Source organism: Gouania willdenowi, chromosome 20 (assembly GCF_900634775.1).
Source record: "Gouania willdenowi chromosome 20, fGouWil2.1, whole genome shotgun sequence".
Lineage (NCBI taxonomy): Eukaryota > Metazoa > Chordata > Actinopteri > Blenniiformes > Gobiesocidae > Gouania > Gouania willdenowi.
This window is the reverse complement of record NC_041063.1, coordinates 1084187-1108762: the sequence shown is the minus strand read 5'-3', so window position 1 is coordinate 1108762 and position 24576 is coordinate 1084187. Positions and strand designations below refer to the sequence as shown.

The 24576-nt window shown below is 35.9% G+C and overlaps 1 protein-coding gene across 7 annotated transcripts in view; it reads left to right on the top strand.

The window, feature by feature from the left end:
• The window catches only part of LOC114454160 (cyclin-Y-like), a 76053-nt gene that overhangs the window by 28529 nt on the left and 22948 nt on the right, over window positions 1-24576 (top strand). For 2 of the 7 annotated variants that reach the window (XM_028434401.1, XM_028434400.1), the window contains exons 3-8: window positions 15209-15283; window positions 19381-19401; window positions 21801-21835; window positions 21910-21933; window positions 24311-24411; window positions 24504-24539. In XM_028434401.1, coding sequence (XP_028290202.1) covers window positions 15209-15283; window positions 19381-19401; window positions 21801-21835; window positions 21910-21933; window positions 24311-24411; window positions 24504-24539 — 292 coding nt within the window. The remainder of the gene's footprint in view (window positions 1-15208; window positions 15284-19380; window positions 19402-21800; window positions 21836-21909; window positions 21934-24310; window positions 24412-24503; window positions 24540-24576) is intronic. The other 5 variants (XM_028434402.1, XM_028434403.1, XM_028434404.1 and 2 more) reach the window with 5 other exon arrangements.

The window sequence follows — 24576 nt, the reverse complement described above, 5'->3', positions numbered from 1 at the left end:
TGTTCATAAATGATGCCTTACCCCTTTAGCACCGAAAGAATATCTGTAATATTACATGAATATAGGGCTGGGCGATATGGCCTTTTATAAATACCGCGATATTTTTAGGCCATGTCACGATACACGATATATATCTCGATATTTTGCATTACCCTTGAATTAACACTTTGATGCACAAAATCACACCAGTATGATGATTCTATATGTCTACATTAAAACATTCTTGATCATACTGCATTAATATATGCCAATTTTAAACTTTCATGCAAAAAAGGGGATATCACAACTAAGTCAAAGTTGACATAACTGTATTTATTAAACAGTGAGTGGCTCAAACATAAAATTGTCAACAGAAAGTGCACGTTCTGTGCAAAATTGTCACAGAGACATTTCAAAACAAGACATTAGTGCAGGATGCAACTCACATGGCATTTCAAAACACAAAATTAAAGTGCACTTTTTGTACATAATGCCACTACAATATTTTAAAACAAATAGTGCCCTTTTGTGCATGTTGTCATTAAGATGGCATTTCAAAACAACACTAAATTTAAGTGCACCTGTTAGAGCCATATCATTATTATGTCAGTATTTTTTATGTTTAAATATTAATATGTTTGGAATAGGTAATTTTGAAATAGTTTTAAAGGTAATATTGTTTAAATATTGATTTATGTTGACGTTTTTAAATGATCAGAGTTTCTGTGCTCCATTGGTTTTGACTTGCTGCTGTAAACCTGGATTTCTACCGTAAAGTGTGGGTTAGTGTCGAAAAGTGAAGGAAAACACAGGCTGGTGAAGTCCATGCGGTCAAAGGACAGCAGTTTAGTGAAGCAGGACGAGGAGCAACAGTGTTTCTGACCGTAAAAACTGTTCAAACCGTCAACCTAAACAGTCAAAGTGGTCAGCATTGTCAGCGCCAGTGCCACCGTCAGTGACGTCATCGTCGTCATCACCGTCAATGACGTCATCGCCATCGGAAACGTCATTGTCGCGGTCGGACGTCAGTGTGGTCTTTACGTAAGGATTTATTATTTTTGGGACTTTGAGACTGAGCTTTAAATATAAGGACACTTTGATTTTGGAACTTTTATTTTAGTTTTTCTATTTTTTGTGGATTAAAGAGTCAGATTGATTCATCCTACGCTTGCCTCTTTTTTCTTCATTTTTTATTGGATTATGTTTGGAACAGACGAGTCAGAAAACTTCATGTCCTGCAAGGAAGTGGTAAAACTTCGTTTTTGTGTGTTGCCACTACAGCACCTTTTGTGCATAATGCCACTAAGAAATTTAAAAAAAAAAAAAAAAAAAAAAAAAGTCCGCGAGTTTAACGGTATGGTCATTTTCAACACCGCACAGACTACAAGCTGCGATATATCGAGTATATTCGATATATCGCCCAGCCCTACGTGAATATCTGTAAAAGTCACTTTTTTTTATTAGCTCTGTCTGCTAGAATAGCATATCTTCTTCACTGCAAAATATCTGCATGGCAACCGACCACTGAGTTACCAGCGCCCTCTGCTGGTCCAAACAAATATCTGACGTAAATACAGTGAAGACTGTTTTTTGTTTTTTTAATTAAGGCACAAAATACATTTTCAGTTGCACTTTTAAAAAGAAAAGGAACTATTATGCAGTTTTGCATTGTTTATTATAGAACCAGAATTTAAATTAATAGGCTTCTTCATTTGTATTATTCCTTTATTTATTTTATTCAAGATTTATTTTTAGTTAAATTGCATTGTTTTGAATAGTTTATCAAGGGATTCTTTTGGTCTCCTGCTGTAAAGCAGAATTCTTTAACACTATCAGTTTGCATTGTAACCAAAGATAGATTTAACACCTGCTTCAGGTAATTACATTATATTACAGTCATATTTAATATTGACATATAAGGATTTCACTGCATGATATTTCATAAAATCATCGGGCAAGGTTTGAATGAATATAATGATCAAAATAAAGATAGAAATACTTTAAATCTATTCAAATGTATGTTCTGCTCTATTTTCGTTCTGTTCTAGTAATTTTGAAGATTTTTTCAAAACATCAGTCATGGCCAGACAGTCGCATCACAAGATATTTTGACACTTTGAATAGAAAAAAATACAGAAGTTATTTAGTAAGTAACAAAAAAAAAAATAGCACACATATAAGTTACTACATATTTGGTATCGTAATTTTTTGGTGTCACGTATTTGACCTACAAATAGTAAAAAAGGGTTTATTATTATTATGTATTTTTATATTAACATTTATGTATTTATTTTTAAAATTAAATTTGACACACACACATAGTGTATCAGTGATGATTTGTGTAGTTTTTTTGGTAGTTTAGACAGTGTTTGTGGTGGTTTAGATGGTGTTTGTGGTGGTTTAGATGGTGTTTGTGGTGGTTTAGACGGTGTTTGTGGTGGTTTAGACGGTGTTTGTGGTGGTTTAGACGGTGTTTGTGGTGGTTTCGACGGTGTTTGTGTGTTCGCAATTCCTTTAACGTGGATTTTATAGGGCTCTACTTTAGGAATGGTATCAAATATGAATGTTTCTCTTTGGAAAAAATAACTATCCATGCGAAAATGTTGTGCTATTATTTATTTTTGCCATGGGGTTCAAATTGAATCTCTGGCACAACAGTCCAAACCTTCACATTTGTCTGATTAGTCCATAATTTCCTAATTATAGTGTCACAGTGATGGCCCCCTGCCTCTGGCCTGAAAACACATTTTAAGACAGGAATATATCATGGGGCAGTGCAGTACACTGGGCTAAATATAAAGCTATGAGAGGCTTTGGATTGTGCACTCACCATAAAAGTCTGTATTAATGTACAATGATAAACTGTATATTCAGCTTTATGGCAGTAGTAGCGGTCTGTCTGTGTTTGATGGGTCTGCCTCTTCCTCTGAATGGTTCCAAGCCAGCGTTGCCTGGTTACAGTCAACAGAGGATGTGAGGGTGGGGAGGGAAGGTTCACAGCTCCCAGCTGGGTGCAGGGGAAATAAAACCTCTTCCTGCCCGTCGACGACTCCACCCCCAGACATCCGTCACTTGTTTGTGTCACTCTTTTTTTTTTTTTGTGCTCGCTTCGCTCAGTCTTTTAATCTCATCACACAATGTCACATTTTCACCCAGCTAACACCAGTCTGATTTAGTTAAATAATGTCACAATACTTTAAAAAAGGAAATCTGTTCTATATCTGCAACCGAAACTATTAGATATTCATGTTTGTTTTGTTTTTTAATTCCTTCTCTTTTTTTTTGAATCTGATACGATTTGCATGTCACAATACGATATATCTCAATACTAAACAATACGATACAAATTGTGATATATCATGTGTATATTTCACATTTACAAGTATAAAATGGTATGAAATACAATTAGTTTCATTTTTTGTTAAACTTGTGAAAACATGTAAATCAGGGGTGGCCAATCCTGGTCCTCAAGAGCCACTATCCAGCATGTTTTAGATGTTTCCCTCTTCAAACACACCTGATTGAAATGACCAGGATCGTTATCAGGCTTCTGCAGAGCTGGATGATGAGTTAATCATGTGAATCAGGTGTGTTGGAAGAGGGAAACATCTAAAACATGCTGATAGTGGCTCTTGAGGACCAGGATTGGCCACCCCTGATGTAAATGGTAACTAACTATTCAAGTACCAGCATCAAAAACAAGTAGAATGTTTATCAAACTGCCAAATTACATTTTCCAAAAAGTTAAACTTTAGCTACTACAACAGATTTTGATTGTAGTAAGTTCTTACATTCTTAAAATAGAGTAACCACATACATCTAAGAGCCCAGTATGTTTTATGAAAATAAAGTACAATTAACTTCCAAACTAAAATGCATTGAGGAGTGATGTAGTTTAATATGGTCTGATGTGATTCACTGACACCTAGTGACCGGGCGTTTACGTGCTACGCATCTGTTTTTTTCATTAAATAAAAAAATATATATATATAATTGATTTGGACATTTTTTGGATCAGTACGATAACGGCGCAGTGAAATATTGTGATATAATGGCGAATTGATTTTTTTCTTATACCCTTATTATTTAGACAGGAGAACCACATTTAGATTAACAATCTGTTTTCCAAGTGTGTCCTGGTTAAGGTAAGCAGCAGCACAAGTTACGGTGTCAAAATAAGACTGAAATATTTTCAAAACAAATAAATAGCACATATGACAAGTACATGAAAAGCATTAAAAAGGCACAGTCACAGAATAACGGCTTATGAAAGATAACACTGTAATATCCACCAAATAGTCAAAGAAAAATGAGCTAAAATAAGATCATGGTGAAGTTTTTGTGACAAGTTGCTGGAAATGTTGCATAAACTCTCCCATTGAGGCCAACTCTGTGAGATAAATGTGTTTTTGCAAAGAAGAACACATTTTTGGCCCACTCTAATACGGACAGTCGGAACCATGAGTAAAAATAATTTCTTGGAGCTCAGGCTGTTGTTACATCTGGGTTTTTGGGTCACATAACTACAACGGTAGGGAAGCAGCAAACCAAAAATGGCCTTGAATAAAAAACAAAACCAATGAATCTGTCTGCGTAATAATGCCACATTCATATTCCACATGGTGTGTCCTTTTATTGATGGGACAAGAATGTCGAGAGAAAACGTAATTATTATTTTATTATATATTATTATATATTTATTAAACCTTAATTACAGGAAATTTGTCATAGTAGGCTGTACTTAAGCATAAGGGTGTGCACACACAAATATGAGGATGGGTAAAAAAGAACGATTTAGACTTTTATTGGTTTCCCAAAGGTTTTGTTTGATTCATGCCATTATATCCCCAAGTTGGAGTTAAAAACAAATAGAAATGAAGAAGTCGCATGAAGAAAAATGGTTTTATATCCCAATAAAGAATAACTTTTATACTATAAGTTAAAACAGAGATCAGATTTTTTTTCTTACATTGTCACATGCAGATATGGACCAATGAAAATAGAAAAAAAAAACATTTTTTTTAGATTTCAAGAGCCCAAGAACCAATGCATGTGACTAATCATTAGTGATGTGAACAGTCTATGTTCATAGCTCAAAGATGATCAAATTACAGGGAGCTGAGGCTTATGGTAAGTTGTTTACTGAAGGACCAAAAGTGTTCCAGACCCAAACCCCAACAAACGTATTTCCAAATTTGAGGTTCTGGCATGTCCACCAGATACATTTCAGTTTCCTATGTGATGTAGTTCCTGAGATATTGAAAGCTAAAAATGGAAGATAAATAAGGACGTGCAAAAATTGACACATACACCCCTCACTAAATTGGCCATATCTCAAAAAGTATTAATCCGATCAAACTAAAAATGTACAATGTGGCTTTTTAATAATCATGGAACAATTGGTATAATTATCAGACTTTTTTGAGTCAGAATTGCGTGGGCCATTTGGAATGAGCCATTGGCTTTAAGAATACACTGAACAAATTGTACTTCATGCATGCATTTGGCAGTTTTACATTTTAAACACAATGTTTAAAAGATTGAAACCCTTCACTCTGACACACTCCCTCTTTTACATCCTAAAAATATGTAACCCATGACTTAATTTCCTCTCTGCTTCCTGAAACTGAGGAAGTTGTACGCTGGAGTTCATAGGTTGGAAACACTCGTGGTGAACAAAGTAATGGGTGTGGCCATGGTAACTAACACCAGTCTAAACCATGGTGGTTGACACACAATGAGCTCATCTTCCTGTTAACACACCTTTGATTTAAGAATGTGTTCATAATGTATGACACACACTATGCAAGGCTGCAGTAGATGTGTTGCACTTCCTCCTACACTGTATATGTGATTTGGAGTTTGGGGGGGGGGGGTGCGTGCGTGCGCGCCCCCCGTCCGTCCTTTGAGGCTCTATAAGTGGCTCTTGAGCACAGTTCAAAAGAGTTTGGAGACAATAGCAAAGTCTCTGTGATCTCAGGTACATTCTGAGGGGCGGATTCACTAAAGGTTTAGTCGTATTAAAACGTGTGTAAATGTCACTCCACGCGCTAATTAGGAGTACAAAGTTCAGGGAATCAGGAGTGCGCCGCCGCTGCGCTTCCCAATGTGCCCTCAATCCATTTAGCGCATTTCCCCTTAATAAATATGTATAGTAGGCGGATCTCCCAGGGGGAGCAAAAATATGGGAGGAGGAAATGAAAATAAATAAATGCAGGGGGAGCAATATGATTTATGAAATCTGGAACAGTTTGCGGTGATAGTTTTAGTCCCAGAAAATAGTACGACTGACAAGCAGGTGCAGACACACACGCAGAGATCATCGTTGCAGTAAATGTGGACAGAAAACACAGCGGAGATGAAAAAAGGCTCTGTGTGTGAGAGAGAGAAAAAAAGCTGGACGTGCATCCATCTCTTTTTGTTGACGGCCTGACGTCATCGTCAACAGAGTCTCTGATTGGCTTTCGTCATGCGCAACAGTTGCAGGAGTTCAATATTTGCAACTGTTGCGAATGTGCGGATATGCGTAAAATCAGGAGCGCGCTCGCGCGGCCAAAACGCTCTTGACGTGCGGATCGGACCGCACCACTGCACAGGAAAGATTTCGCATTTGGGCCTCATCTATCCATTGACTTTGTATGTAATCTGGACGTGCGGACATTTCATGGCGCATCCTGTGTGAACGCTGCATTAGTGTGTTTTCCACTTTTATCAGCATCCCTGACTCTCACCTGCAGTTTTTTTGCACCCTTCTTGTCAATTACATCTTGTCATTTTCACCTCCTTAGTTTCTGCTCTTTCTGACCTTTGACCCTCAATCCTTACATTCACTGACCATATTTTCCTTCTCTTCCTTTGTCTTTCTGGGCGTTGGTCATTCCCTGACTCTTTCTGTTTCACTGAATGACATCATTCAACAAAATACTTAGCTGATTATGGGAGGAGCCTTACCCACATTGTTTGCACACTCATTGCATGTGCTACATCATGGTCACACAAGTAATATTGGTAATACAAGTCAATGGTTGCAAGTTGCTTAGAGTATTAAACCATACTGTCTACTATATACTATAAGTATGATTAGGCTAATGATCAATGATGACTGTTCCCACTGAAGTATACTTCCAAATTTCCCAAGATGCATTTCAAACTTACAACAAAAACAACCTGAATCACACTGAGGCTAAATATCTTGATTCTCCACCTTCGAAAGCTCTGAAAACATTTTAAGTGAGAAAGTGACTAAGTAGAATATTACCATGTGCTCTTTTGATCCATGAAACTTGTGGAAACACATTTCATTCTGACATATTATTCTGACATTTGAGATTTTTGGAAACCCTCCATTGTGCCACTGACCAAACTTCTGGTTAACATAAAAAAGCCCTATTTACAAAAGAGTTAGAAAAACTAATGGAAGACAAGAAGAGATACTTTTATTTTGAACACGGGATGTTTGATTTTCAGCTTGAAGCAGGTCTAAGGACCATTTTACATTCCTTGCAATGCATCATGGGGTGGTTGAGTATGACTAGTACACCTTGTGTACTTAAAAAAATCTTCATATAGTATACATACAGGTAATTATCACATAATCTTTTCATACTATCTAATGTGAATGCACTACATACTCATTTTGACGTCAGACTTAGTGTGAGTAGTACGTTAGTATGACATTTACAACTCGGCCACAGAGAACGTGCCACAGTTAAAGCTAAAGGTGTGACTTTTTTTTTTTTTAATTTGGGCAAGGCACTGTATACTGCAGCCACATTGGAAATGTTGATCTAAATATCCATAATCTATTGATACTAAATGACCTAACTAACCAAATCATGAAAGTACAGGGATTACTATGAAACTACTATAGAACACAAATGTCACCATACAGTCGTTTGTAGATTTATACATTCACACAGTCATCCTCCCATGACTTAACTTCACATGCAAATTCCTCATGCAAACATCCAACAAGTTCATTACGTGTATTGAAAGTAGGGCCTTCTTGTGTAGATGACTATGGTCCCATTGAGGTGTTGTGTGACTCCTTAGAAAAAGTAAACTTCTGGATGTGTGAAAACTTCCTTCAACTAAGTCATGACAAGATGGAGGTGATTGTCTTTGGTAACAAGGAAAAGAGGACTGCTGTCAGTGAGTATCTTGAGTCTCAATCTTGGTGTTCTGATTGACTCAGATCTGATATTCTTGAAAGGTTTAATGACTCAGAAAGATCAGGAGAAACTGGTTCATGCTTTTATCTCCAGCAGACTGGACTATTGTAATGGTCTTCTGACAGAACCCCCTCAAAAGAGCATCAAACATCTACAGCTGGTTCAGAACGCTGCAGCTCGGGTCTTAACCAGAACAAAGAGGTCAGAGCACATTACTCCAGTTTTAAAGTCCTAGCTCCCAGTCAGCCTCAGAATAGACTTTAAAGTTCTGCTGCTGGTGTATAAATGTTTGAATGGGTTTGGTCCAGAATACATCAGTGAGATGTTAGTTAGGTATGAACCCAGCAGGTCTCTCAGATCTATGGACACAGGTCAGATAGTGGAGCCCAGAGTTTAGTTGTTATGCTGCAAAGAAGTGGAACAAACTGCCATTAGAGCTAAAATCAGCATCCATTGTGAACATTTTTATATCAAAATTAAAGGCACTTTTTTTTTCTGCTGCGTATGATTGAGAGGGAGATTTTTGGTTGTTGATTTTAAATGTTTTTACTGCTGATTTTAATATTCTTGTTGATTTTAAGCTGTTGAATGTTTTCTGTTGAACTTTTTCATCATGTAAAGCACATTAAGTTGCCTTGTGTTTGAAATACTATAAAAATAAATTGCCTTGCCTTGCCTTGTAACTTGGTCCTGAAAATCACCAGATTAACTCATGGTTGTCCAGTGTTAATCAATCTGCCTACATTCAGTGAGTGATCTTACATGCTGGAGAAGCTGCTGCAGGCAAGTCACTGTTTCTATAGAAAAGCATCCTAAAATCCCAAAATGCATCCGAAGGAGTTGGGATGCTTTTTTAACAGTCACCTTCCTCCTTCGAATGGCATTAAATAAAAATACAGACACAATTTTATCAGGCTTTTTCCAAGTGATGGCAGAATTATCCATTACTGAGAAATTAGACTTTTCTCTGAGTGCTTCAATGATAAAAGACATTGCATTTGAAGGTTTTAATTGGATTGGTAGGACAATAAATGAAAACAAAATTAAAATTGATTTATCTTCGAACACGTATTCTAATTTAAATGACATTAAAAAAACTTTTATCCCATGCCAGTAGTTAGAAATGTGTAACCTTGGGGTCACAAGACAATGGGAGGATAGCCAGATGCCTTAAAACAATTTGAGCCCATTTTTGCTTATTTTTACCCTTTTTCTGCAACTACACCAAACTTGCCATAGTTAAACCCATCTATATCACCTTTCCTTGCCATATTTGTGCTTCTTTTATTACATTTTTGCTACATTACTCCCATTTATGCCACTTCTCTATCAAATTTCAATGCCTTTTCTGCACATCTTTTCTCTTTCAATACATTTTTGTTGCTTTCCACCGCTCTCCCCACCTAATGTTGCCGATATTGACCCATTATTGTCATTTTTAACCTCTTTTTCACCATATTTCATGCTTATTTTGGCCAATTTAAACATTTTTTACGATTTGTCATGTCCATTATTTGCCGGTTTAAACTAATTGTTCAAAAATTGACGCTTTAAACCATTTTTACCACTTTTTCAGTCAGGTTTTGGCCATGCGAATTTGCAACTCTGAACTAATTTGTGTGGTTTTTAAAACCCCAAGTTTAACCCATTTTATTTCTCATTAAAACAAGGATTTACATTTTTAAGATGACTTCACTATATACTATGGCACAAATACATGACTGTTCTTAAATGTACATTTCTCTGTTCAACCACCTTCAGGTATGGTGGGGGTCTCTGGCACCTTTGCTTCGGGGGACGTGTGCTAAAAAGGTCAAGAACCTTCTCTATATATAATCTCTAGAGCACCAGTAAATTACGTTATGCAAAAATAGCCTTGATTTATTATTTGTCTTTTTTTAATTTGAAGTAAATCAAAGAAATTAAGATACTAATTTTCTTTCCAACAATAAGTTTTTTAGGTCGACAAATATATATATATATATATATACTGTATGTGTGTGTCTTGGGTACTGATGAGTGAACTTGTGCAGAATGAAAGTATGAACCCATGTCCCCCATTAAGCCCTATAAATATATAAATAATATAGAAAGACACTTATAAATATTGTAATACTTGTGTTGTTGTTGTTGTCTAGTATTTACAATTTATATATTCTACATTGTCCTGTTTTTGTGTTTGTAAATGTGTGGGGCGGAGAGAATAGTGATTTTGAATCTCTACATGTCTTGTACATGTAGTGGATTTGACAATAAAGCCGACTTTGACTTTTTGACTTAAATACAAAGGCAGCATTTTAATGTTTTTTTCCTCATTAGTTAGTTACCATAAATTGATTTTTGTTATAGATTCCACCCATTAGAAAAAAAGGCGTGTGTATTCTATTCACCATTTATAAATTGTTCTTTGGTTACGATTTTTGTTGGATTTTTAACCTTAAACACTTAGAAATGATTGGGCTGAACTGTAACCAGGGGCCTCAAATACAAAAACTTGCGTGTAAATTAAAATGGTGTGAAAAAAGCGTACGTCTCAATCCAGAGACAGGCGTACGCTGGTAAAAATTCCGATGTTTAAATCTGTGTGTAGGATGGGATCCACGCACCTATCATTTGAACATGTGAATCATTTACATATGTAAATCATATTGAAATGAGATTGTCACAGGGATTCCACTGAGCGTCATCAGAAAAAGCTGCGGCCAGTAACACAGGAAAGAAGAGATTTTAAAACATTTTACTCCAAGAGCAACAAGTAAGATGGAGATGTTTCAACAGTGAAGATACTAGAATTAATATAAACATTAATATAGACACACACAGTACACTACTACTACTGCTAATAATAATAATAATGATAATAATTGCAAAATATGACAATCTAATGCACATCAGGCTTAATGTGTGTCTCTGTCTCCCGATCATCCAACAGGCTGTGAATGTGTAACCGATTAATATGACTCAGCGTAAAAAGCTTTGGTATTAAAGCAATCCATAAAAGTGAAGTCCGTTTACCGGTACGTCAGTCGCCAACCCCACCGCCTCCCTCCTGTGCCCGATACGACCCCCTGTGATACAAACACACGCACCGGTCGACTGCGGTGATCAGTCTGGAGTGCGTGTGCATGTGCGTGTGGCTGCTAATGATGGTTGTGTTCAGGCGTAAGTGTGTGTATCTCAGAGGGCGTCTGATCACCTGTAGTAGATCAGCTCACAGAACTCTGACAGGTAGTGAACAACATGTATCTGACTCATTTAAAAAAAAAAAAAAAAAACTGTAACTCACAAAAAATGTGTAAATGCTACATGTCAACAGCAGCTCAGAGGTTCATGTGTAAATGTGTTGTATTATTTTGGTTGTGTGCCTCATAAATTCTTAGAATCTAAAGCATCAACTATGTAATAACGTACGTACGCCACCTCAGGACTTGATGTGAAACACCGCACATTTCCACGCCCACTCCAGTTTCTGAACATCAGGATTTTGACGTGCGCACATTTTTGGGGCGTACGTACCTGTTGTACATGATGCCCCTGGTCTTTATTTAGTGCACACACACACATACACGACTTCATCATCTGTTGGAACAACATTGGTTCTTCATTTATTGCTGTTTCTCCTGCCAGCTGCTCTTTCTGATGAGTTTGTGATTTTTGTGTTATTCTGTTAACACAGCAGGATGGCGGCACTGTTGGCACTTTTTTCTTTTCTCACAGGAAATGACCAGGTTGATAGCAGGGTTGAGGTCAATTATAGATGCAATTGTGTAATTAATAATTAATTACAATTATTTCGTGATTATATTTGTGACTGTAATTGAAAACATCTGTTGCTGTTGTAATTATAATTTCATTGTAATTGAGGTCAGATAATTGACTGTAATTGTAATTGGCATGGGAATTTTAATTAAAACACAAAACTGGGTAACCATGTTACAGTTCTCTGACTTACACGTATGCAGTTAATTATTAAAATATGTTTCATATCAAGTTTGCCCATTACATTTCAGTTCTCTTGAGTATATGTATTTATATATATATATTTTTTTCTTCTTTAAATAAACTGAAATTAAGGGGTACACTGACTCAGACACCCACACCAAAGACACTAATATGATATTTATTGGTGTATTTTACAGTTGATTTAGGACATGGATCCAAACCAACCGGTTCTCATCAGAAGATTGTTGTTTTATCGGCTTATTTACTCAGTAATTGGGATTAATTTAATTTGAACTATAGTAATTGAGAATGTAATTGTAATTGACTTTTAGTTGAAAAATAATCATTTTAATTTTAATTGTAATTGGGGAAAAAATGTCAGTCAACTTAATTGTAGTTGAGTTGTAATTGAACATGGATAATTGAAGACGTAATTGTAATTGAAAAATGTAATTGACCCCAACCCTGGTTGATAGTCGACCTCTGAACTTAATCCAACCTTATCTTTTTACTGTAATTGCAGGATGTTGTGTGCACACACAATCTGGTGTTTTATTGTATTTTTTCTACAGGTTTTTATTGAACCCAGAGCATTTATTAAAACTCAATACAATCAATCCAGAGCATTCAGAGGCGTTTGATGTGTCTTTGACTTACACGTAATATTTGAATAAATTGCTTAGGTGTAATATCAACTTGCCTTTGCTATGTTTGTTTTACCTGTGAGCTAGTTTGAGAGGGAGGAGCCAGGATTGTCAGTAGGAGGAGTTTCCGTTAGGTGACGTCACAATTCGAGAAAAATCCAATTGGAGCTGACTTTACAAAACTAGTACAGTGCCCGTTGGAAGTAATCATTCATGTGGGAGCTTCAGTAGAGTTAATTATGGCCAAATGAGTACATGTTTGAAGATTGGATGTACATAGAGGTGTACATACTCTGTACTCTAGTGTTATAAAGGGTTTATTTGCGGGTGCAAAATAAAACATTGTGTGCGATTTCCCTGGTTTAATTTTATGGGACATGAACATGATAAATGTGTTTGTTGTTTTTTTTTAACTCACTTTTATATTTTTTTTGTTTGGTGTATTTTTCTGTAATGTATGTTTTTGGAGTCATTATGTGTATTTGTGTATCTTTCTGTTGTGTTTTTGTATAAGTATAGTTTTTTGTTGCCATTGTAGTGTGATTCTGTTGTCATTTTGTGTATTTTTTTGTATAAATATTTAATTTTGTGTATTGTTATGCCTTTATGTTTTAATTGTGTGTACTTTTTGTATAAATATTGTTTAGTTTTTGGTGTTATTTTACACATTTAGTATCTTTTTGTTATAAATACTGTGGGTGTGTGTGTCTACATCCATCTCCTCCGTGCACCCGCATTGTATTTTTCTGTAATATATATGAACATGATAAATGTGTTTTTTTTAACTCAATTTTATATTTTTTTTGTTTGGTGTATTTTTCTGTAATGTATGTTTTTTGGAGTCATGAGTATTTGTGTATCTTTCTGTTGTGTTTTTGTATAATTATAGTTTTTTTGTTTTATTTTACTCATTTAGTACATTTTATTATAAATACCGTGTGTGTGCGTGTGCGTGTGTGTCCTCCGTGTGTTATCTTCACACACGCGCGTCTTGCTAAGAGAGACACGGAAGTATCCCGAAAAATAAACGTTTTGCAACACCAAAGTCGCAACTCTCTCTAAACGGCTCTGTGTGCTCCGCATCAGCCGTGTGCGTGTGTGTGTTTACATTGTAACTGCTAGCATCCTTTCTTAGCACATAGAATAATATAAGAACACTTACCCTTGCGCAGAACAAACAATAATCAAAGTAGAGCCGTGTTGTGGACCACAAAAACATTACATTCCTCTGTCTGAATAATCAGATAGTTTGTGATAAGGTCGACTAACGTTCATCAGCACAGCCACTGCTCACAGTCATGAGACAAAACAGGAAGTGAAGTCCGTGACCGGAGATTTAAAGGAAGTTTGGAATCACGGAAATAATATTAAATAACCATGAAATATTAACTTTAATGACTTTTAGCGGTACAAAAACATTTTTAATATTGACCTTTTTTTTTTTAACCCAAACAACCTGCGACACGGTGACGTCATGAACCCGGAACCGGAAGTAGCGCGCTCTTACAGAGGGAGCCGTAATTATAAAATTAATGTTTTGAGCGTTTTTCATCACCAAATTACTCTAAAATAACAGATGCACACACTCGGGGTATTTGGAACGTGGATGAATAGCAGTTGATTCACAGTTCATCTGTTTCGCCTTCAAAATGGATGCTGGAAGTCGTCTCTCAACAGACTCAACACCCTGAGGTCAAAAGTTGAATAGGTTTCATTTCGGGGCCGTCCAGAAGTGAATTAAAATTAAAATAAACATTTTTTAAATGACTAAATTACTCCAAAATAACAGATACACACACTTGGGGTATTTGGAACCTGTTGACCGAGTTTCAGGTCGAACTTGCACCACGTCAGGGAGATATTTGCTCCACACACGCACACGCACACAGATGTCCCTTGCTTTTTAGTTAGATTTTAGTTAGATGTGGAATAACAAAGGAGGGAGGAAACATAACGTTTTCAACTTTGGCCCTCTGAATGAGGCTAAAGAGATGTATATCATAATTTTTTCACAATACCACCCCTTTAAATAACTTTATCCCTCCAAATTCACAAATACAATAAAAATTCCTAATGTCTGCAGGGGCTCAAAATGTTTCTGTGTTTTTATCTGATTTTTAACCGCAAACTGTGGAAAGAATTTTTGAAAATCCTGCAAATTCTGACAAAACTCCCCCAAATCATCCAAAAATTGCTCACAAAATGAAGGAAATCTGAAGTGAAGATCTTGCGAGGACTCCTATCAGTCATTTATTGCTTGGATATTGTCGGTGCCTTACTTACAAATGCCAACCCTGGCACTGTAATATTATAATATCCCCCACCTTAAGTCTGGGGCCCACTTGAGAATAAGAAAAGTCTGTGTTTGACACCTGAGCAATAGAGTGCTGATTATTTATGCTCTGTGAAGTAATTCCAATCATCTACGTAAGCACCTGTAAGCATTTCCCTTTTTTATTTTTCTGTTTTCAGATCTTCCAATGGAGTATAATCCATCGGATCATCCCAGAGCCAGTACCATCTTCCTTAGCAAGTCTCAAACTGATGGTGAGTCCTGATTTAAACCCATTTATTAAATGTTTTCCTTTAGGGCTGAAATGATTTGTTGGTTGAATAAAATTAGAAATGAAACTTTGTAGCCTATATTATATTAATAATATAATTATTCTTATCAAAGTGTCTTGAATAGGAATCAATTAAACACAAAAAAGGTTTTCATGATATTTCACATTTCTTCTTTCTAGTAAAAAGTGCAATGAACAATATACAGTCATTCTTATAAGTGGTTTAATAGGAATCAAATGAACAGCAAAAATTAAAAGTACAATTAATAATATGCAGCAATTCTTATTAAGTGTCCAGAAAACTAATCAAACAAATCATGTTCAATAGTTTGTATACTTGATATACATTGTGGGAGGGATAAAAACATAAAAACAAAATATGATTAGAACTAAACTACAATTGAACTATAACTATTCTGTTAAATATTGTTTATATAATGTATTTTTTTAGATCATGTAATTTTATATTTTATTTTGATAATATATAATACATAAATATGTTATTATTATTATTAATAATACTAATAATAATAATTATAATAATAATACTAATAATATAATGGGGAGGGGCTCGTGGCAGCACAAAAAATTATTTTTAGACTAGTAATTAGGTGAAATTGAGTAATTTCCTAGGCACACCTGACAATCTCTCACTGCACATGCAAGTAAAGTATTGCCTCAATTTTCTTGTGGTTATGGAAAACAAATGAAAAAAACGGCATTCATTTCCTGAAAAGAAAATGACAATATTCTTTAAATCTTTTTAAAACAAAATAAAGTGGAAATTGCAGCATGGCTATGAATATTTCCGTACATGCATGTTTTGTAGGGCTGCAACAAACGATTATTTTAGTAATCGATTAATCTAACCTTTTATAATCGATTAATCAGATTTACGGGGAACATTTTTAAAAATGGGAATAAAGGGAAACATGTTTTTTTTTCCTTCCATCTCTTTATTTAACATTACAGTTAAAACAGACAACAGTACAAAAAGTGCACACGTTCTCATTTGAAATGTCCCAAAGCTGATGAGATATCAAATCATGAATAACTAAAAACATTTTTTAAAGAAGTGCATAAAAAATAGGTATTTTGTTGTTTAAAGGGACCTGAGATTTCAGAGCAATAACAACAAACATTAAATCCAAATCAAAAACTGTTACCAGGACTTGTTTTATAATGTTTCTAAACTTTGCAATAAGGTACATAACAGAACATTAGTTAAAAAAAAAACAGTACAAAAAGTGCACAACATGTTCTCAGATATAAAATCATAAATAATAAAACAGTTTTGAATTGCTTTGCTTTATCAAACATCTGTAATAACATAAAAACACACAAATAAATGCTATATAAAAAAAGGTTTTATGTGCATAAAAATGAGGTATTTTTGTTGCATAAAGGGACCTGAGATTTAGGAGCAATAATAAATGAACATTAAATCCAAAAAAACTGTTACCAAGACTTGTATTATATAATATTTCTAAACTTAAGATGTGTAAAATATGTAACGGTAATTGCACAACACAGTGACACACAGACTCGTCCCACACATTATCACTTACAGGTGAAGGTTCTCCTGCTTGACATCTCTGCCTGCCAAGCCTCCTCCAGCACACTTTGGTGCAGCTGGAACCACCTTTCACACCTAAAACCTGACAAAGTTTCGTCACTTACCCGGGCACTGAGCTCTCCTTTCCGCTTTCCACTCCGACATGCCTACGTCTCAGGTGCTGCATCATTGCGGTCGTACTCCCGTGCCATACCAGGTCCGACTTGCAAATGTTGCAAATTACCTGTGTTTTTTTATCGTTTAACTTAACGTGCTCCCACACTTTCGACACTTTGTTTTTAATCCTTTTCTCTGCCTCCGCCATCATCCCGTGCTCTTCTTCTCCTCTCCTTTTCTTGCTCCGCGCCGTCTCCATGACAGTGACGTCACAGTTCCGAGACATTGTCGCGCAACACGACGAATCGATGCATTTGATAATTTATTATCAATTACATCGATTTGTTTTTGCAGCATTAATGTTTTGGCAAAATATCACACACATCCAGACAGTTCATCTTCATAAACATGTGGTCAGAGTGACGGAAATGTAATTTGTTGTGTAAATTCTGATGTAATATGAGAGATTTTACTTTCAGAAATGGAAATAAATAGTTCAATGTCAGAGACTAAACCAGTGGTTCCTGAACTTTTTCTGCTGCTCCCCCCCTTTGAACAGTGACGTGTCGTGAGCACGAGGGTTGGGTTGGGTAGACAGGGCGTTCCAAATTGAGACCATCAATGTCAACACCAATGACAATTCCATATGTTTCTGCTGGCGAGTTATTAATTCAATTCAATTCAGTTAAATTCAACTTTATTTGTATAGCGCAATTTACAACAAAGTCGTCTCAATGCGCTTATCAAAATATAAAATTCATAATGAAGAAAAAACCCAACAAGATCCACATGAATAAGCATTTAGCCATCTAATAAAATCAACATTGTAAAACACCATTAAAGAAACATAAACAATTATTTAGCTGTGAAGCGATTGGACTAATGTCTAACTAGCTAACTGCTGAACTCCAAACCTTGCTCTAAATAGTTTCAACTCATTTCTGCTGAGTACGAATATAAAATTAATGTAAACAGTTGAAATGGATGACTCCGTAACTGTTTTTGGCATAATTTGGGGAAGTTTAATGACCTGTAATGACATCTGATTAAGGAAAGCCGATGAAACACAAATTAAACGGAAATAGGTCAACATTGAACCACAATAGGGGGAATTGGAAGCCTTCACTATATATTAGTTATTTGTAGATGGACATGGACTTGTCTGTTGGTATATGTTTAAATTTCTCTATTTTTGCATTTTAAAAGAGTTGAATTAGAAAGATCTAAAGCAGTTCAATTCATGTCTTTTGTTTTAGTAAGGCAGATTTAACCAAATAAAGTTACAAACACAGTTAAAGGTTTGTTAAAAGCTCTGAATTAAACATGTTCGGTGTTTTATTTCATCATTTGATTCATGTCAGCATTTAGTATAATGACCAATCACAGCATTAATACTGAGGGGAAAATGTTTTTTTCTTTTGTCTTTGATTGTGGTTTTGTCATTTTTCAATCATTTTGTGTATTTTCAGGGTCACTTTCTGTATTTTCCTGTCATTTTGTGTAATTTTGTTCAGTTTGTGTGTTTGTAAAGCTATTCTGTAATGTTTTGTGGTCATTTTGTTTAAGTGGTTGTTGTGTCTATATTTTATGTAATTTTTTTTTTTGGTGTACCTTGTGCATTTTGCTGCAGATTTGTGTGTTTTGGGAGTTATTTTCATATTCCTTCTAACTTCTTGAATAACAATTTTTGGGGAATTGCTTTTGGAGCCACACAAAATTAGAGTGAGGCCCATATGTGGCCCCCGGGCCGCCAGTTCTGTCTGTACTACATCGTTCATTTACAGTGCAACAGCATTAGAACCTCAGATGACAATAAAATGCTTTATGCATCAAGATACTGGGTATTTCTAATAATATACAACTCCAAACATGATGATATTTCAACAGCTTTAGATTCTTAGCTTGTGATTGTTTCAAACACTGACATCAGTCGATTGTGGAGATTTAAACTGGGAAGATAAAAAAGCATTTTTAAGGATCATAATGTCACCCACTATGTGCTTTGTGGATAAATGAATCCAGACTAAAACCCTCATACAGATAAAAACTGAGGAGTTTTGATCATTCCTGTTCTGAATACTCAAGTATAACAGACTCATGGGATTAGAAAGTTTAAGTAAAATATTTGTTTTTTAAATCTACTTGTGACATAATCTTCTTACTTGATGATAAGAAGCTTAATCAGTTTTCTGTAAGCGTGCAGCGTGAATTAGCCTGTGCGTTTTTGGAATTTGTAGCATGAAGGCTGGTTTAATGTTCTGGAATTTAGTTCTATTTGTTACTTTCTGCCCAGAGAGACATTTGATATCCCCAAGGATTTATGGAAACATTGATTAAAGGTGATTTTTTTTTTTAGGTACAGTCTTTGTTGTGAACAAATAGATCCAACTTGAGCTTTTGTTTTTCAGTTGCTGTGTCCAACAGAAAAGGTAAGATTGTGAGTGTTGTCAGTGAGCAGGCCGACCTTTATGCTCAGTGTCTGGCTCAGCGTGGTGCAGTTTCACTGTGGTGTAGTCTTCTACATGTTCTGTTTGCAGGCCTTTGCTGCTGATGTCATTCTTTGTTTATATATCTGTTATTTCTCTGTCATTTAAAAGAAAACCCCACAGCATTAAAGGCTAATGTAGTTTACATCTACTGCTTTATTATCCCCCACCACAAAGTGTGGAAGGAGGACATAGGTTTGAGCTTCGTCCGTCTGTTAAAGGGGACAGCTTTTCACAGAAACTGTTTAAGATACGATTACCAAATTTGGTGTGCGGCTTCAGGGTATCAATACCTTGATGGAGTTCGAAAATGAGAAGTACGCAAATACCTTTTCCGGAGTTATTGCCCTTGATCTGTTTTTTTTACTCTGTTTGAGGTATCTTCAAAGGGTTTGTTAGAAACCTTTTAAGATAGTTAGTAATTTTATATTCTGATGTGATAATGTTTTCTTATGTATACATCTATGTTCTTAGATTTAAGACATTTGGGAAAAGGTTGTGAGTTATATTGACAACTAATCTGGCAGGAGATGTTGATGACTGTCTTCTTGTTTTGTTTTCTTTTTATTGATATTTTACTAATTCATAAATTTGTGCCAGAACTGCTACAGAAGTCATTTAAGGATTCAGTGATTTTGATTCATCATTATGTGCATAACATGTACATAATGAAATAACGTTCCCAAGTTCCCCGTTAAGTCCTCAAAGAATTAATAGAGTAAAAGACGAATAGTATAAAACAAAAACAAAAATAGAAAAACACTAGTTATGTAAATAGAATGTATTCAAAAAAATAACACAAATATAAAATATATAATTCAACAAAAATACAAATTTGGAAATTTAGTGATTTAAAAATTTAATCCCTAAATTAAAAAATCCCCAATTAAAAAATGTGGGGATTTAAATACTTTTGCAAACTATTCCAGCAAGATTAACTTTAAGTTTGGAGTGTTTAGTTTGAATAGTTATCAGTCTTTTGTTATGTATGGTGCAAAATTATTATCTGTGTTTTTTCATGTTTGTGGTCTATGATGCAAAACTCTGCATGGCTATGCCAAAAAATATTTAAAAGCTAACGTGTATCAAGTCAAATTTAAAACATGTTTAAGTAAGTACAGTATATCTATCTAACAGTAGCATCACACAAATACATTTTATCCATCTTTTCAGGGTTTTCTTTAACTTGTAAGGATATTACCTGGTAGTAAGACAAATACTAGAGGAGGAAGCCTTAATCTTTATTCTTTAAAGAAACTGGGGACGATAACTCGCATTTGATAACACAATCAGAAATCATGACGTTTATAGGTTTTGTAGATCAACAAATCAAGTAGTTGCTTGTGATTTTATTTTTGACTCTATCCCAAACAATGGGGTTTGTTGACACATGGGGTCATTTGCTTTGCATTGTGGGATTGGGAATCCTGGAGAATATTTGAAGTGACATTTCTGATATTAGGAAGAAAGTGATTGGCTTGATTCTGTTTTAGTTCTGGTTTGTTTGCACTGTTTGCCATAGTATGTTAATTAAAATTTAATCCGTCATCGGGTTTGTCCATTGAAGCCACAGTATTAACATCCACCATTGTTTGGCACAACTTTCTGTTTTATGATGATTTATGATGTTTCTGTGAAAACATCATAAATGTAAGTTTGGCAGAGTTTTTGGGATCGGTAGTGGTAGAGAACAACTTTTAAATTAAATGTTAGTTTGACTCTATCCTTAGAGAAGATCAACACAGATTTTTTCCATTTTGAATCAACACAAAAACAGGAACGCGTGATAATTATATCATAGAAAGCACAGATACTATCACGATGGCTCTGCAGATAAACGTGTGGCATGCCAGTAGAAAACGTAAGAGGGTTGAAAAATCTGAGACATTGCGCTGCGTGAATGTGAACTATTTTCCTCTCTTTTTTTCCATCTGCTCTGTTTCCTCCTTTTGTGTCGTGAGATACCAAGAGCGAGCATTCGAGATACATTGACGCAAATAAACACACGTGTGTAGGTGCCAAATTTGTTCTGATACAACCAAGATGTTCAAACTCACAGCATGACAAGTCCATGCATCATATTTATTCCAGAATGATCCCAAATCAGTCCAAAAACTCAAGGAAAGCTGTTTTCTAATGTAGGGGGTAGATAAAGATTTCCATGTTTTTCATTACAGCTGCTTTCCCGGCTGTAATGTATGTAAACTGTGAGGTTTTTTTTGTCTCATTCTGTATAAATTGATGTGATAACTGTGGGTTAAAGCTGCTCTCTGCCTCTGGGGCTCATGCACGATACTGTTGACAATCACGATGTAACGCCTGTCTTCTTCTTTCTTTTGCAGTGCGGGAAAAACGGAAAAGCCTTTACATCAACCATGTAAGTGACATCAAATAACGTTTTTAAAATAATAATTTGCAGAAAGTAATTTGAGTGTCTTGTATTTTTGCAAGTTTACACACATTTCGGAAAACAAGGTAAATCCTCCTTTGATTTTACTCAGTTTTGATCCTTGTCGCTCTGTTTTTCATCACTTCATTAATGACATGTAGTCATGTGCATCCTCGCATTTAGCTTTCCATCCATAGGAGCATTTTGAAGGGTACACGCATAAGGATTTTCTAAATTTCAAGAGATTTTCTATCTGTAACAGATGATTAAAAACCAGGCAATGAGCAGTTTGTGTGAGAGCACAAAACCATTCAGTTCCACCACCAATCTTCTTCCAAGACAGAAATCTCACGTGACCAAACAAGTGATCTAAGAATGTGATCTAAAGGTGCGTTCACAATGAACACGACTTCAGCGACTATATTACTTCAATGGCCCCTGATGAGTCGCTTGAACATAGTTGCGCTTTTTGCTGGCTTCTTCACTTCATCTAGCCCTCATGACGTGACGCCGGGAGAAACTCATTGCCGATTGAATATCGCGATACAGCGTCACTCAAAGTCGCTTGAAAGGTTCAACATTTTCAATGTTGAGCGACTTCCAGCGACTCCAATTGTGCGATTGAGTCGCTGAAATTGCATGAGTCACATCGCTTGACATTGTGTGATTTACATTGATTTTAAATGTAATCTAGTTGCCAGAGTCGCTTTCGGTGTGAACGCACCTTAATGCTGCATTCCAAGCAACTTTTAACTTGGGATTTTTTAACCTCCTACTTTGAAAAAGTGATTTGCAATGCCACCTGAAGTCAGAACTCCTACTCGATAAAGTTGGAAAAAATATTGAACTCTATAGCGGTCGGCTACAGCTTCAATTCTTTGCCCGAACCGACCGACCAGATTCTGGCTTATTTTTTATGGTTACTGCCAAGTTAAATTTCTTGGGCTGTTTTGGGCTGCACTTGGCCAAAAAAAAAACCTTTCTGATTCTGATACTATGAGCTTGGGACGGGTTCGAACGCTGCGCAGTAAATAAACAGTCAGGTGATGTGTTTCGATTAGCGTGAGAAAGACCCACGTACCGTGTAGTAGTGTCACACGGAGCTGCTTAGTTTAGACTAGTAAATAAAGCTGATATTAAAGCAACTCTCATCGGATCAATGCATGCACGGATATGGCTGGTTGAAGCGGGTTCATGCTTAAAGAGACGTCGGCTTCATTCGGTTCAGACATGTTCTGTTGTCATGTTTGAGAAATTTCCAAGTGCTCCCGCTTAACTCGGTTAAACTCAGATATCAGAATTTTTAACTCTGAAAGGCTGAGTTGAAAATTCTGATTTGCCTTGAACGCAGCATTACTTGTTCCTCAGTCAGCTCGCTTCTTGATTGGTTACATTACGTTCCACGTCACCGATCACACGTCCATGAATCGTGAGTCGTCTGCTTACGCACGCATGCACGCACGCGCACACACACACGAGGAGTTTTTATCGTAAATTTTGAATACGTTTAATATTCACGATTGTCGTCCCTGACCCATTTCAAGCAGATTATTGAGACAAATTTACTGAGTCCTAACACACCACAGTATCTTCTGATTGGATGATCATATAAAACATAAGATAATCTGTCCTTGGTCGGGAAAGGGAACACACACGGCTTGATTATCTTTATGTGTGTACCCCACTTTAGTTTGATGTTTGTTACAGATGTAGTTTTAACAAAAAATGCATTTTCATCCCCTCCTGTGTTTTTGAAGCTACTTAAAGTGATACGCAACCCATCACATGAATGCACCTTAGATAATGGTAAATAGTGTTGATTTATATAGCTCTTTATCCCTACACTTAGGTAGTCTCAAAGCGCTTTACAATACACTTCGACCTATAGACAGGTATTGACTGGGATCGAAGCCCCAACCTCTTGATCAGAAGACGACCCCTCTACCATCTGAGCCCTTCTTAAGCTGAACAAAACATTACTAATTTGTGTAAGAAATGTTTTTGGAGTCATGATTATTAACTTTTAGCTTCTAATGCTCATAACATATTTTTTACTAGTGGGATTCACAATTTTGGAGATTTCAGCCAATTTGCTTGTGCATCTTTCAGTTTAGCTGTCTTTGTATTTTGGGTTGAGTATTCCTTTAAATGTATCGGCCACCCCAGAACCCTTAAAATAAAATATATAAAAGTAAATTATCAATAATAGAATTTATTTTTAAGAAAGAAAACAAGTGTTGGTTTGATGATAGAAATGTTTTCAGTGGAAAAAGGTTGTTTTCAGTCGTGTTAGTGCCTGTAGCATCGTTAGCTGTGACGGAGGACAGAGTGAGCTCGGGGGCAGCAGGTGCTCCACTTCCTGAACCGTTCTCACCAGGAGGCCGTTGTCTGGTCTGTGTGTGACGCAAATAGAAATTGACCCGTGTGTGTGTGTGTTTTCTTTAATGGAATGTATGTGAACAGCATCATTCTGGCACCGTGAGGCGAAAGTACAGCTCGTGTTCCACAATATTCATCGACGACAGCACTGTCAGTCAACCCAACCTCAAATACACAATCAAATGGTAACTAACTGAGCTGCATTCAATGATTAAATATGGTCAAAGTGAAGCTGAAAATGTTGATTTCTTTCCATGTTGTTGTTGTTGTTTTACAGTGTAGCCCTAGCGATATACTATCACATAAAAAACAGGTAAGATAAAGTATTTTTCTTTTTTAATTCAATTCTT